The following is a 15,026-nucleotide window of genomic DNA, read 5'->3' as shown; positions in this document are numbered from 1 at the left end:
TTTGCATTGGCTGCAGCTATGCTATTTTTATCTGTCTGTTGTGACATCAGTAGTTTTACAGAAGATACGTGATAAATTAGTAAATCTTTTAAAAACCATGATGCTGCTTTTCTGATATGCAAAGATTCTTTACATACATTTCCATCTAATGTCAGTCACATTATATAGCTTTGAATTCCCCTTGAATTTTTAGTCTGTCAGCAAATTGGGTGAAAGGTGTGGCATGACTATTCATACTTGCAGCCTGCGACAGGCTTTGGCTTTAGTGAAAAGGTGAAGACGCGTTTGGCATCAGAACTGATGGTGAAATATGTTCCAGTGCATTGTTCCAATAGCCCTAGCTTTGTATCATGGGTATTTGTGTGTCATTGTGTTGGAGTCATTGCCAACAAGGTCATGGTGGTTCTTATAACTGTGTAAGAGTGGTGATATGACATTGCTGTGTAATTATATAATTTCAGAAGAACGTATGAGCCAAAACCAAAAAGGTTTAATCACTTTCAGGTTTCCCGTTTACAACTCGGTCATGGAGCTGACACATTTGATGGTGCTCAACAAAAGCTGTTGAGATCCTGTAAATCTGTCACCTTACTGTCGCTTTTATTGGTTCCCCCCTCCTTTCACAACAGAGTCAGTGTATGACCTTCTTCCCAGAGAGCTGCAGTTGCCTTCATCCACTCAGCAAAGCCCAAAAGTCATGAGTCAAAAGAGCGGCGGAGAGGCAGGGCCTCTCCCTTCAGCTTCTCTAGCATCAGGTAGGATCCTGCTTCTCTTATCCTTATTTCTCCTCTGCAAGCAGGACTGATCATGCCCCACCCTGAAAAAAGTACAACTCATGTTACAGTCTGTACCTTCAGGCAAACAAACACCTGCATGTGGCAAGAAAGCCAGTCAGGCAACCATCGTGCTCCTCTGTGATTCTCACGTGAAGGAAAAAAAACAAAACAAACAGTAATAAAAGGCTGGTGAGGGAAGTTAATGGCAGCTGAACATAGCTAGCTGCCTGTACTCACGTTGCTATGTACTATATGTTGTGGTCTCTTGTAGCAACAGTTTAGAAATATGGTTTATGCACATGTTTTAAGACAATGATATTAGTGCATAATGGTAATTAAACTGCAGAGTAGAACAATTGTACACCATAAGAATATGAGGCCCCGGCAAAGGCCTGTTATTCATTACCCCACAGACTAAATCTACTTACCCATTTTTTTTTCTTAGCCTTTTTTTCCAGAGAATTAAGAAGCTTTGAATGGCTGTAATCACCTTGTTGACCATTCTGCAGTTCCAAGGTGGAGCTATTATTTACAGAAGAAAATCTTCTTAATAGACCAACACGGAAGTCCAGTATAAATGAACAGCTAATGACTATTTCCTACACAAGTAAAAGTTGCCCATTTTTTTGAGGACTGTTAGCTTGTTGAGAGCTCCAGATTTAGATCCGGATCGGAGGGTGAGCCACAGATTGTTGAATGTGTGAAGATAAGCATATCTTTTACCCGCCATTGTTGCAGTTGGGTTTATGGTTTCATGGTGGAAATTAACACATGAGAGTTTTGCAAAGATTCTAGAGATTAATTAAAAATCTCAGCATGTGCTTCTAAAAACAAAGAAACAGCAAAAAGTGCTGTGTCACTGATTTTATTTTATTTTTTCTAATTTATCTTTTGATGTTTTAACTTGGTGTTCTATGTTCACTTGATATTTGAAGTTATTCAAATGTTTCAGCTGACCTGAGACTTTTAAGTGACTGTTCCAGTAGTTATTCGAGGAGAGATGAACACTTAGGGGTAATAATGCAAGCAAGGTAGGCTCAGTCCAGGAGCTCCAGACTCCAAAATCAAGTCAGTCACTTTTGCATGCATGGGACTTTGACAGTACAGACTGCTATGATACAGACTTTATGGTAGGTTCTATTCATTGCCTGACCCAGGCTTTTTACCCCCTTTTTTGGTTTTTATAAATACTTTCCTGTCCTGCCTACTTTTGATTTTTTTTTTTTTTTTAAATACCAGTCACAGGTCACTGCTTCCACAAGCAATTCGTGTAGAGCAGGGGTGGGCAACTCTGGGCCTCAAGGCCTGGAGTTCCCCACTCCTGGTAGATATTTAGATATTATCCCATTTAGATATTATCCTGAATCAAATGATTGGTTCAGTACCAGAGCTCTGGAGAACTTCAAGCCATTTAACTCAGCTGTGTCGGATCAGGGACACATCTAAAACCTGCATGACACCGGCCCTTGAGGTCTGGAGTTCCCCACCACTGATGTAGACCAAATAATTCATTGATAAATTCGTACCTATTGATGTTTTGCAGTCACATGTCTGCTAACCATTTGACATTAAATTGTTTACCATTTTGGACATGTGACAATATTAGGTCAAGTGAATAAGATCCCAGTCACACAGGCCTAGAGACCAGCTAAACATCCCGTGGTCTTTTCCCATCACTTGTGAAATTTTGGGGTTCCTTGACTAATTGGCATAAACCACCTTGCAATTGCTTTGGTTGGTGACAGATTGCCATGGTCGCCTAAAGTTTGCATGGAACAGACTAAATTTTTTTTACAGACACTCACTGGCTGTTCTACAAGCGGTAGTGAAACTCTGAAAAGTGCAAAACCAACCAGACATGGAGACCTTTTGCATTCAAAGTAAAACTTGTACCTTTTGAAATGTTTTGGCTCCAGTGCCAGGGTAAAGCTTTTTGCTTAGAAAGAACGTTTTCCATTGTCGTTACACTTTTTCAAGTTTTCCTACAATTTGTCACTGCAAATGCCTGCCTGTTACATCTGTAGTAGACTTTATTGTGCCAGATAAAAGTAGGAAGACATCTGTGAAGTTTGTTTGTTTGTTTGTTTTTTAACTTCTGATTATTGCCTTTACATTCCTAGGATCGACTGTACACGTGTCATAAGGTGATATGTTTAAAAGTTTTAAATGTCCCTCTGTAAAGCATTCTGGTGTCTGAACAGGGCTATGCAAATAAATTTCACTTGAGTAGTTAGCAAGCATCTGAAGACAAGTCGGCATCGTCCATGCAAGCTACAGGCAGCCACTGCTATCTGATAGTGAACAATGCAATCACAAAGAGGTTTTTGGTGAAGCAGCCTCTTTCTGACTGATTTCACCTCACCAGCCAGTCAAAGAATACAACCCCGACCCCCAGCGCGACATGTAGTTGTCTCACGTCCAATATGGGGGACTACTATCAAGCAATTTGTGCATGATGTCCTGCGAGAAACAGCCATAGTTCTGATGTTTTCCTGGTTGTTTGGAGAAAAAATTTGTTGTTTGAAGTATTAATCATTTGCTCTACTTTGTTTGTTGCCAATTCTGTATTGTGGTTTCTGATCATATGTGTTTTTGTCTCATGATACTTGCTCAAAATGACACTATCTTCATGCGTTGAATGCGCTCTTTTTTTTTCTTCCATCACTTTTTTTTTTCTTGTAAACCAATGATTCATCCAAACGTCAACAATGTCAAGACCAGTGTAACTCTTTGTTTATAATCTGCCATTTTATGGCGTTATTTTTGTGCCACTATTCTGAGCGCACGTAAAAAAAAATTGAGCGCACGTAAAAAAAAGTTTGCAGGTGCAAGTGTTGTATTTTGAGGAGAAATTTATTTTGAGCGAAGACAAGCTGAATTTGAGTAAACAAAATTCATTCCTGCGTGCAAAAAATGTATTTCAGTGTTTGCTATTATCCACACACACACACACACACACACACACACACACACACACAATAGCAGCCCCTCTCGCTCAGTTTTTGCATTTGCGCTCGCTCGCACTGTGTTGCTCGCGCTCTCAACATTTTCTCTACACCGTTATATTTGTGCCACAAAACCAGCCAATCGCAGACTTGGATGCAAAAAAATCTGATTGGCTGTTCTGGTCTCCAATCAGCTTGAAGTGACGAAATGCAATATCCCAGAATCCATTTCGTCCAAAACTCAAACGAGGCAGTGGCGGAGGAACACAGAGTGGCGAAGTTTGAAATATTACTCTTTCTGGGTCACAAAATAAACTTTTAAGATATTTTCATGCGAGAATGGTGCTGTGTAAACTTCAAATACCTGCTCGATTCATCAAGACATCACATATTTGCATAAGTGCTCTGATGTTTTCGGAGACGCCTGTTACCCACCAGCTGACCGCATAGCTGGACTGGCCATTGGGCATCCCGGGCATTTGCCCGGTGGGCCGATGATGATTTTTCATTTTTATGTTTGTTTGTTTTTGTAACGGATAAACAATGAAAGGTGGTGGATTAGCCAATTGGTCATGATCAACTCTGGGCTGGACCAATTACAATACATCTGTATTGAAGGGAAAAGGAACGCAATAAGTCCCGTACTTTAGCTAGAATGAAAAAAAAGACACAAAGCTGGAGTTATTCTGTCTTTACGTTGCACAGCTGCCTCTTCTCCCCTCATTCTCTCTCCCTCCCTCTCCTGTTGCTACTTCAATCATGAAACTGATCAATGATCAGCTGATCCTCTCTCTTGTTTGTTTATCTCCCACTTCGCGCCAGAAACAGGAAACCAGCGGATGTTGCGCTAAACAACAGCAGCAGCACGTTCAAGCTTGATCAGCTGTTGTTAGAATTTATTTAAAATTAATTTCTAGTATCAGCTGATGTTTGCTGGAGCCACAGCCGTAAAAGCTGCTGCTCATGATATCGGTTTGGAAACATGAAGGTGATACAAATCATACATATATACCAATAAGACAGTGTACATCACTGTCACAACAGCGTTTGTTTTAGTTCAAAGGCTTTATGGTTTTTCCTATAATACCTGGTGGTGTAGTCTGTGATTTTTTTGTCACTTCAGCCTTATATATTATGTTTAACCCGAGTGACCACCCGGTCAGCTGGTGGGTAACAGGCATCTCCGAAAACGTTAGAGCACTTATGCAAATATGTGATGTCTTGATAAATCGAGCAGGTATTTGAAGTTTGGCTGTTCTGGTCTCCAATCAGCTTGAAGTGACGAAATGCAATATCCCAGAATCCATTTCGTCCAAAACTCAAACGAGGCAGTGGCGGAGGAACACAGAGTGGCGGAGTTTGAAATATTACTCTTTCTGGGTCACAAAATAAACTTTTAAGATATTTTCATGCGAGAATGGTGCTGTGTAAACTTCAAATACCTGCTCGATTTATCAAGACATCACATATTTGCATAAGTGCTCTAACGTTTTCGGAGATGCCTGTTACCCACCAGCTGACCGGGTGGTCACTCGGGTTAAACATAATATATAAGGCTGAAGTGACAAAAAAATCACAGACTACACCACCAGATATTATATGAAAAACCATAAAGCCTTTGAACTAAAACAAACGCTGTTGTGACAGTGATGTACACTGTCTTATTGGTATATATGTATGATTTGTATCACCTTCATGTTTCCAAACCGATATCATGAGCAGTAGCTTTTACGGCTGTGGCTCCAGCAAACATCAGCTGATACTAGAAATTAATTTTAAATAAATTCTAACAACAGCTGATCAAGCTTGAACGTGCTGCTGCTGTTGTTTAGCGCAACATCCGCTGGTTTCCTGTTTCTGGCGCGAAGTGGGAGATAAACAAACAAGAGAGAGGATCAGCTGATCATTGATCAGTTTCATGATTGAAGTAGCAACAGGAGAGGGAGGGAGAGAGAATGAGGGGAGAAGAGGCAGCTGTGCAACGTAAAGACAGAATAACTCCAGCTTTGTGTCTTTTTTTTCATTCTAGCTAAAGTACGGGACTTATTGCGTTCCTTTTCCCTTCAATACAGATGTATTGTAATTGGTCCAGCCCAGAGTTGATCATGACCAATTGGCTAATCCACCACCTTTCATTGTTTATCCGTTACAAAAACAAACAAACATAAAAATGAAAAATCATCATCGGCCCACCGGGCAAATGCCCAGTATGCCCAATGGCCAGTCCAGCTATGCGGTCAGCTGGTGGGTAACAGGCGTCTCCGAAAACAGCAGAGCACTTATGCAAATATGTGATGTCTTGATGAATCGAGCAGGTATTTGAAGTTTACACAGCACCATTCTCGCATGAAAATATCTTAAAAGTTTATTTTGTGACCCAGAAAGAGTAATATTTCAAACTCCGCCACTCTGTGCTCCTCCGCCACTGCCTCGTTTGAGTTTTGGACGCAATGGATTCTGGGATATTGCATTTCGTCATTTCGAGCTGATTGGAGTCCAGAACAGCCAAACAGATTTTTTTTGCATCCAAGTCTGCGATTGGCTGGTTTTGTGGCACAAATATAACGGTGTAGAGAAAGAGTTGAGCGCGCACAGGCAGAAATGTTGAGAGCGCGAGCAATACATTGCGAGCGAGCGCAAATGCAAAAACTGAGCGAGAGGGGCTGCTATTGTGTTTGTGTGTGTGTGTGTGTGTGGGGATAATAGCAAACACTGAAATACATTTTTTGCACGCAGGAATGAATTTTGTTACGTGCGCTCAGAATAGTGGCACAATAATAACGCCATACCATTTAACCATCCTTTTCCCACACTCTTTATATAGTTCATTTTAAACTCTTTTGAATCCTTTTGAAATAACAGTGTGCACCAACCAGCCACAACATTAAAACCGCTTGCCAAATACGATAGCTCTGCAAAACCTCTAAAGGTGTCCTCCAGGCACCAAGATGTCAGCAGCAGAGCCTTCGTTGTCGTGATCTGTAGATCACGCTATTTTTTTCTTTCTTTCATATCCTTCGTCACTGAGATTGTGATGTGGGAAATTTTCAGGCCACACCTTGATCTGTTTTTGCTTCTCAAACCATTCCAGAGCACATTTGCAGTGTCAATTCTCCTGGTGGAAGCTGAAATACAGTGAATGCGTTTGCATGGTCTGCTGGAGTGTCTACAAAGGTGACATGCATCAACGTAACAATACACAAGATTGTTAGGAGCTAGTATTCTCTGGAGTGTCACACTGCCTCTGGTGGCTTGCCGTTTTTCCATAGTGCGTCCTGCTGCTACCAGGTGAAAGAGGTGCACACACCCAACCGTCAACAGGACTCACGATCCTGCTTATGTGCTTATGTGCACACTGTACCAGAGACATGGGACAGGATGGCCACTGCATTAAATCACTCAGTTCCTTGTGCTTGCCCGTTTCCTTCACTTCTAACACGTCTGCTCCAAGAACTTTCTGCCTAACGTGTCCCACTCCCCTCACATTTACCACTGTATTCCTTGTTATGTTGGTGGTTTCAATGTTATGGCTGATCAGTGTATATAAGCATGTTGAAGCAACATTATTTTTGCCAAACAAATTTCCCTGTTCTATTGATTTCTTTTTTTTTTCTCTTCTTTTTAATAAAATCTGAATACGTTTTTTTACTGTTCAGCTTTTATTGCTTATTCGCTGTCTCATTTTTATATTCCAGGAAGTTCCCTATGAAGCAGGGAGTGTCTGCATTTTATATGCAGAAAATGGTCTGCAGTTCTCTGCTTCCTAGGTCAGAAGCTTGTTTATTTTGTCTCAGCGGCTACGCTCAGTCCCCAAAATGAACACTGATAGAAAGCAAGATATAAATAAACGAAAAGTTCCCATAATTGGCATGCCTCATATTGTACAATATTATCATTGTTGAGATTTTTATTTGAGCATGCACAAAATGCTAGCAATAATGAATTTCTGTTTGTTTTTGAAGTTGATTACAGTACATTGAAATAAAATATAGTGGCCTGCTCAACCTTTGTCTTCGTTTTTAGTCTTCTTGACATAACACCTCCACTGTGCTACAAATACTCCACATTTATAACTTCATCAGAATCAGATGCATATTTATATGTAAGATCTAGTAACAACACAGTTTCTTTTTTGGATGACAACATATAAAAAAAAAAAACTTAATAAAATCAGCAACAAAAAAATTAAAACAGAGAAAAAAAACTATTTTGCTGTAAAATTGGGACTACTAGCCAACATTAGTTGAGATGCCTGTATTAACTATCTAATTATTTGCACTGTAGATGCCTCTTCTCTGACCATGGAAGGCCCTCGCAGTGCTTTTTCCACCTCTTCCAGCTCCACCATGCATTCCAGTAATCTAACCAATGACCAGAAACCAGTTAAAGCCAGTAATGTTGATCCAGACGACACCAGGAGTACCAAAGTGGTACCAGAGGCTGCTGGAGCAGAACGTGGAAATGGTAACGGCAGGGGCAGCGGCGAGCTAGCAGGAGGAAAAGGTGTAACAACCCAGGAAGGCCCACTGCATCACCCACTGACTCCATCAAAGCGTCGCACCGTACTGAACATCTCGCCACCTCCAGAAGATTTGTTTGATGACAGCCGAATGTCCTGCCAAGACGATGGGACCCAGGATACAGAGCAAAGTAACAGCATCTGGATGGATGAATCTCTGTCCAACTTCAGTGTGACGAGCACGTTGTCATACAATGACAACACAGAGGTGCCACGGAAGTCCCGCAAACGTACCCCCCGTCAAAGGCCTGGCCCTAAGACGGCGCCGCCAGGGGAGGGCAGCATGGATGTGTTTGATGCAGACAGTGCCAAAGGCCCGCACTTTGTCCTGTCGCAGCTAGGCCCTGACAGCAAGGGAGGACATAAAGGAAGGTTTGTACTTTTTGTATTATGATCACCAGAAATTTGTCACATGCCTCTCGACATTTCATGGAGTTGTCAAAAATATTTCCAGTGGTTTCTTCCCGATTAAAGGGAGTTTTTCCTTCCCACTGTTGCCAAAGCGATTGCTCATGGGGGTCATATCATTGTTGGGGTTTTCTGTTTTTTCTGTACTATTGTAGCACCTTGAGGCAACTGTTATTGTGATTTGGCACTATATAAATAGAATTGATTTCGAAATAAATGATGTTACATTATCAGTAAGTAAAGAAAACACATTGATTTAGGACATTGTTGACTCACTTGTTAGCTAACTTTTTGTTCATTTAATAGTTTCCTTTGATAGTTGCACCAGCCCTTTAGTAGTTACTTGGGTACTCAGCCTTTCTCTGACTATAACTTTAAAGACCCGTTTTAATAATTTTGCTCAGCCCTCATCGTTATTGTAGAAGGAGGTAGTATCATGAAATGATACGTTGGCACACACCGACAGATGGAAATCTTTACCAAACTGATCTGGCTCTAAATTTCCCACCACACTTTGACTGAAGGAGAGCGGTTAGATCAGAGGGGAGGGAGGGGCAGGATACTGAAGTACAAACAATGGTCAGCCACAGTGAATCACAGAGCCCTTCTCAAAGACCTAGGATAAGCAGAGCAGATTAAATAAACAGATAAGGCTGAACGTTTTAGGAGCTGGGGATAGAAAATGTTTGGTTGATGGACACCCTCTGAACTCTGCATTGCTTAGAGCACCATGGCAACTTCAGAGCAGTTTCACTGTTGTGACTGAGAGCTATGTACTGCAGCAAACCCCAGCCAATTGCATACAGATATATAATACTGTTAGGGTTCTTTTTATTTAAACTGGGGTTCTGAACCTAACATTGCTGCAAACACTTGCATGGATTAAGTTGAAGACTTTTTAATCCATCATAGGCTACATGAAAACGTTAGAATTAGAGATCATCTGCTCGTGTCTCTGTCAAATTGGTCTTTGCTGCAGTTCTGATGAACCTCAGACTACTATTCAGAAAGGAGGAACTCTCTCGATGCAGTTCCCACAAAAAAGTGAGGGGAAAGAGTTGAAGATCCTCGTCCAGCCTGAGACCCAACACCGAGCCCGCTATCTGACTGAAGGCAGCAGAGGATCAGTGAAGGATCGCACTCAGCAGGGCTTCCCTACTATAAAGGTAATTGTATAACCCCTCTGTAGTTAATGTTGAAATTCTACTGCTTTAGCATCCCTGTGTTTAACGTTAGCATAGGGTGAAAGTATTTGCTGATATTGAATTTATTACTTGCAACATTTTCCAAAGAAGTTGGGGCACTCCTGGGCTTCCCTACAACTTTTTCTTTTTAACAATACTGTATTGAACTGAGAAGACAAGTTGCTGTCATTTTGAAAGCAAAATGGTCCCTCAATTTTCATTTGAGCCTCCTAACAGATAGGCCTCTTGTGTTTTACGTATATCAAATGTTTTCTCCAAGTGATGGGTCTGGACTGTGTTCACTGACAATGATTTTGTGAAGTGTTCCACTTGCGTTCAAGTGGATATCTATGTCCTTGGGAGGATAAAACGAAGTGTCAGAGTCTGTAATATTTCATGAGACTGTTAGTTCTCACTGCTGTTCACAAACGAGGAAGTTGGATGAGGAAATCAGCTCCTTCAGACTGTCAGTCACTTATCAGGAATCCAACTTTCACTTGAGTTCATGTGTGAAAACAGGGACCTAAGCTTTAAGGAGCTGTAGCTTGATGAAAAAGGAATTTAATTTTATGTACTCGCTCAGACTAAAGCTGTAACTGTAGTTAACCGACTTCAAAAGCAGACGTTAGTCAGAACAGGCACATTGTCTTGTGTTTGATCATTCATTTGCCCAGGTTCTGGAGATGGTCACAAGGCAGCCAGAGCCCAGAAATGACAGATGAATCCAAACTGATAAAACAATCACCAAAGCCATAAAGAACTAAAGCTGACCGATTTCCATCTGAAAGCAGAATCCAATAATAAATTAAGCCAACAATGTCCTTGAGCAAGACATTGACACCATCAATGTCAGGGCAGGTAGGTGAAGATGCACAAGTTCAGCTGAATGCACAGAACTGATTGGGCATTATATGATGGAATAGTGTAAACTGGGAGCTCATTATTAGCACAGAAGTTTCAGAAATAAGCAGTTCATACTTACACTCCATAGTTTTGTATGAAAATGTTATGACACAGCAGATCTACAATGAGCTCCGTTTGATTGCTCATCTGTTTTTGCCTTGCACAGTTGGAGGGAGTGAGTGAGCCAGTGGTTTTGCAGGTGTTCGTTGGCACCGATGCCGGCCGCGTGAAGCCTCATGGGTTTTACCAAGCCTGCAGGGTTACTGGTCGCAACACCACAGCCTGCAAGGAGGTTGATATTGAAGGCACAACTGTTATCGAAGTGTCCCTGGATCCAAGCTCCAACATGACCCTAGCGTACGTGCTTTTCTTAAAACTGAAATTGTGTCATTTTAGTGATAGTTGTTAGTCCAACTAAGAATATTTCCTTATAATTGCCAAAATCCTCTTGAGAGCAAGTAAACCCAAGTTAACACTGCCCCTCACTGCAGGGTGGACTGTGTTGGGATCCTGAAGCTCCGCAACGCTGATGTAGAGGCTCGCATTGGGGTGGCCGGATCAAAGAAGAAGAGCACACGTGCTCGGCTCGTGTTTCGGGTCAACATCCCCCGTCCAGATGGTTCAGTGCTTACACTACAGACTCCCTCATCTCCAATCCTGTGTAGTAAGTCATTTTTCTCATACTTTGACTGGAAATACTATGTTGTGAAGTCGGTATACTAGTTAAACCACTTAAAAAAACTTTGTGCAGAAAATTATCCAGCAAGGTTTAATTACAAGGTACTATTTACGATATTCATGTAGTTATGACAGGTTAAGTGTGCGAAAATGGGTAGCTGACCTGTAACATGCTTGTTAATAATGACTATAATACTGTAAACTGATTTTTTTTTCAGCTCCTGTTTCTCCATTTTTAGAGTCAGAGGTCAGGAGACTATTGTCTTCTGATATCAACATTTGGAGAGGAAGGAGACAAAGATCCCATTAGACTGAGTTGTTTAATAATGCCTACAGTACAAAGGTGTGGTTGTTTTCATAAACAGGAAAGACGCTTAGGGCCGTAAGAAAATATCTGTGTCAGTGGATTTGGGAGAATTTGCTCTGAGAGTGGCAGGGGAGAAAGAGAGGGCAAGGATGAAACAATAGGTGTGTGAACTTCTATTGTTTACACGGAGCCAGCATACAACCCAGGGAAATATCTTTCCACGAAACAAGAAAAAACAGTAATCCTGCTTGGCATCTTAGTGTGTGTGCATGTCTGTACGTGTGCGTGTGTGGGGGCGGATATTACTCATATCATGGGGACTTAAATCTGTTTATACAGTCATATTATGGAGACTGTAACTCGTGACCCGACGAGGTAGTTATAAGATTGGGTTAGATCTGAGAAAGTAATGGTTATGCTTAAGGTTGACATGATTAATAATATCCTTTGAAGTCAGAAGTGTGTGTGTGTGTGTGTGTACCCATATCCACACGATATGGGTGCGGTGTACAGTAGACAATGCCCACCAAAATCAATGTTGAAGGTAAAGGGTATGTTAAGCATTTGCATTTATAGTTTTCTCAATACTTGGTGATCAGTTTTTCATTTTTGATAAAATATCTTTGAAATATTTAAATTTACTGAAAGTTTTAATTTGAAAAGGCAAAACAAAGCTGCCAATCTACTTTACAAATTTTTGTTTTCATATTAGTTTTTTGAATCACTGCTTCAGTCCTTTCAGCATGAATTTCTTTGCTGTTACTGTTAGATTTCATTTTATTTCTGCCTGGGTTGCACGTATAAATAAAACTTTAAAACATAAATGCATGACGTGTATCTGCTGTGTTTACAGCCCAGCCAGCAGGAGTGCCTGAAATACTGAAAAAGTCACTGCACAGCTGTTCAGTGAGGGGTGGAGAGGAGGTCTTCATCATTGGAAAAAACTTTCTTAAAGACACCAAAGTCATATTTCACGAGAATGCCTCTGGTCAGTAGTAAAGCTTTATGTTTTGCATGGTTATTATAGGTGAGGTCATTTCCCTGGTTGATGCTTTACATCGTTTCTGTGTTTCAGATGAGAAGTCATGGAAGGCAGAGGCTGAAATTGACATGGAGCTTTTTCACCAGGTGTGTTTTTTTTTTATTTATTTTTAATCTTCCATCCATCCATCCATTCGCTTCCGCTTATCCTTTTCAGGGTCGCGGGGGGCGCTGGAGCCTATCCCAGCTGTCATAGGGCGAGAGGCAGGGTACACCCTTGACAGGTCGCCAGTCTGTCGCAGGGCCAACACACAGGGACAGACAACCATTCGCACTCACATTCATTCGCACATTCACACCTAGTGACAATTTGGATTATCCAATTAACCTATTCCCACAAGCTGCATGTCTTTGGACGGTTGGAGGAAGCCGGAGTACCCGGAGGGAACCCACGCAAACACGGGGAGAACATGCAAACTCCACACAGAAAGACCCCGGCCTGATGTTGGAATTGAACTCAGGACCTTCTTGCTGTGCAGCAACAGTGCTAACCACCATGCCACCGTGCTGATATTTTTAATCTTTTTTGTGACAAACAATTATGGTAATGGCTAACGAGCTCAGTAGATAGATGCAGCCATTTCAGACTGGTAAGTGGCTTTAGATGTAATCATCTTAAATGGCTGCTGTTCAAAGGTTTGAGTAGTCTCATTGTGTTCTGACCTAATTACACTCCATCTTAGAGGCTATTACTGAGTGTGTCTCAACAGTCCAGTCTGAACCTTTGCTCTTGTTAAATGAAATGACCAGAGCGATGAATCTGCAGCTGCCAAATGAAAGTATTCACATTTTGCTAAGCCCTTGACACCCTCATAAACCAGTTTTACAGTTATCTGAAGTTGTGATGTGTATTGTTTGGAAAGGCAAACATGATTGAATGAACCAACTCGGCTAACTATGCTTTGATGATTTGAAAGATAATTTGGCATTACTTTGGTCGGTTAATGGTCTTCTGTGCTTCTTCATTATTGAGCCAAGTTTTACCGCCACCAGCTGCTGGTAGCTGGAAGTGCTACTGTCATTGATATTTAGTTGACATGGCTGCATGTTAGTGGCTAACACATCCGCCTCAGACACAATCAGATCCCAGGGTCAAGGCTGGAATGCTAGTGGACTCAAAGTGCTGGTCCCAAGCCTGGATAAATGGGAGGGCTGCATGTAGGATTAATATTAATAGCAAAATAATATCAATATCTGGTAGCTGCAAATCCATCGTCTACAGCGAGAGTAAGAAATATGATTTATTGCCCCTTTATATTTGGTTTCACTGTGATGTCTGATGTGTCATAGAAATCTCTATAGCAGAATGCTGAAGTTGGGCAATCTTATTGTTGTAGTCACGTTTGCTGATGATTTTTTTTTTGTTTATCATCCCAAAGAATCACCTGATAGTAAAGGTTCCTCCCTACCAGAACCAAGTCATCACATCTAAAGTGTGTGTAGGAATCTACGTGGTGACGAATGCTGGGAGATCCCATGACGTTCAGCCATTTACTTACACTCCAGATCCAGGTTTGTTTGAATCCGTTTCACACTAATTCACATAAAGTGTGTCCTTTTTACAATCGGCTGATAGAAAAATGACCATGAAAATGTAATCGGGATTCTGGTAACCTTGCATGTAGCCTTCAGATTACTGGGTCATTTCTCACACATGGCTGATTAGATTTACTGACTGGTACCAAAGCAGACCAACCTAGTTAGAAAATAAAGCTGGATTGTATTTAACACCCCAGACACACAGGCCAAATTTTCATTCTCTAGGTGTTTGGCCTTGAGGAATACACATTCTTTTCCTGGTGACCGATGGTTGCCAGGGGTTTGCAAACCAGTCTATTGGCCTGTGTGATTGGGCCTTAAAAACTTTTTTGTTTTAATATATAATTACGCTTTTATGAATTTTCTTGTGTACAGTAGTCATAAGACTTACATCACTTCTTTGTTGAGTATATCAATATATTGTCATTGTTAGTTTTAGCAGTCATTACCTTTTAAATTGTCTCTTTACTAGTTAATTTGATATCCTTTTAGTCCTCTGGGTAAAACACTGTAAGGTGTGACAAAGTAACTAAACTAAAATTTAGTAAGCAATTTAATTAGCTGTCCCTCACATCATATGTAGCTTTACTTAACTAACATTTTTGCTGTGCATCGATTTTTGTCGTTTTGCTGACACTTGCAGCAACAATCGATGTTCCTGTGAAGAAAGAGTTGCCTTCTCCAGTGAAGACGTGTTCTTTTGATGAGCAAATTAAAGGTTATTTT

The 15,026-nt window shown here is 41.1% G+C and overlaps 1 protein-coding gene and 1 long non-coding RNA gene across 9 annotated transcripts in view; one reads left to right on the top strand and one right to left on the bottom strand.

The window, feature by feature from the left end:
- The window catches only part of nfat5b (nuclear factor of activated T cells 5b), a 44,430-nt gene that overhangs the window by 21,267 nt on the left and 8,137 nt on the right, over positions 1–15,026 (top strand). For 4 of the 8 annotated variants that reach the window (XM_084934051.1, XM_084934040.1, XM_084934033.1 and 1 more), the window contains exons 2-10: positions 630–755; positions 8,006–8,612; positions 9,628–9,814; positions 10,902–11,092; positions 11,227–11,399; positions 12,574–12,708; positions 12,796–12,848; positions 14,141–14,273; positions 14,944–15,018. In XM_084934051.1, coding sequence (XP_084790177.1) covers positions 630–755; positions 8,006–8,612; positions 9,628–9,814; positions 10,902–11,092; positions 11,227–11,399; positions 12,574–12,708; positions 12,796–12,848; positions 14,141–14,273; positions 14,944–15,018 — 1,680 coding nt within the window. Of the gene's footprint in view, positions 1–629; positions 756–7,416; positions 7,489–8,005; positions 8,613–9,627; positions 9,815–10,901; positions 11,093–11,226; positions 11,400–12,573; positions 12,709–12,795; positions 12,849–14,140; positions 14,274–14,943; positions 15,019–15,026 lie in introns of those variants that run through there. The other 4 variants (XM_084934069.1, XM_084934059.1, XM_084934078.1 and 1 more) reach the window with 2 other exon arrangements.
- LOC146393741 (uncharacterized) overlaps positions 727–15,026 on the bottom strand; it is a 23,725-nt gene continuing 9,425 nt past the window's right edge. Inside the window, exon 3 of the long non-coding RNA XR_014800714.1 lies at positions 727–817. This is a non-coding gene — a long non-coding RNA (uncharacterized LOC146393741). The remainder of the gene's footprint in view (positions 818–15,026) is intronic.

Source organism: Perissodus microlepis, chromosome 1 (assembly GCF_051167445.1).
Source record: "Perissodus microlepis isolate ML-2025 ecotype Zambia chromosome 1, ASM5116744v1, whole genome shotgun sequence".
In the NCBI taxonomy this organism is placed as follows: Eukaryota; Metazoa; Chordata; class Actinopteri; order Cichliformes; family Cichlidae; genus Perissodus; species Perissodus microlepis.
Note: the sequence above shows the minus strand (reverse complement) of the source record. Positions and strands in the feature narration are given on the sequence as shown.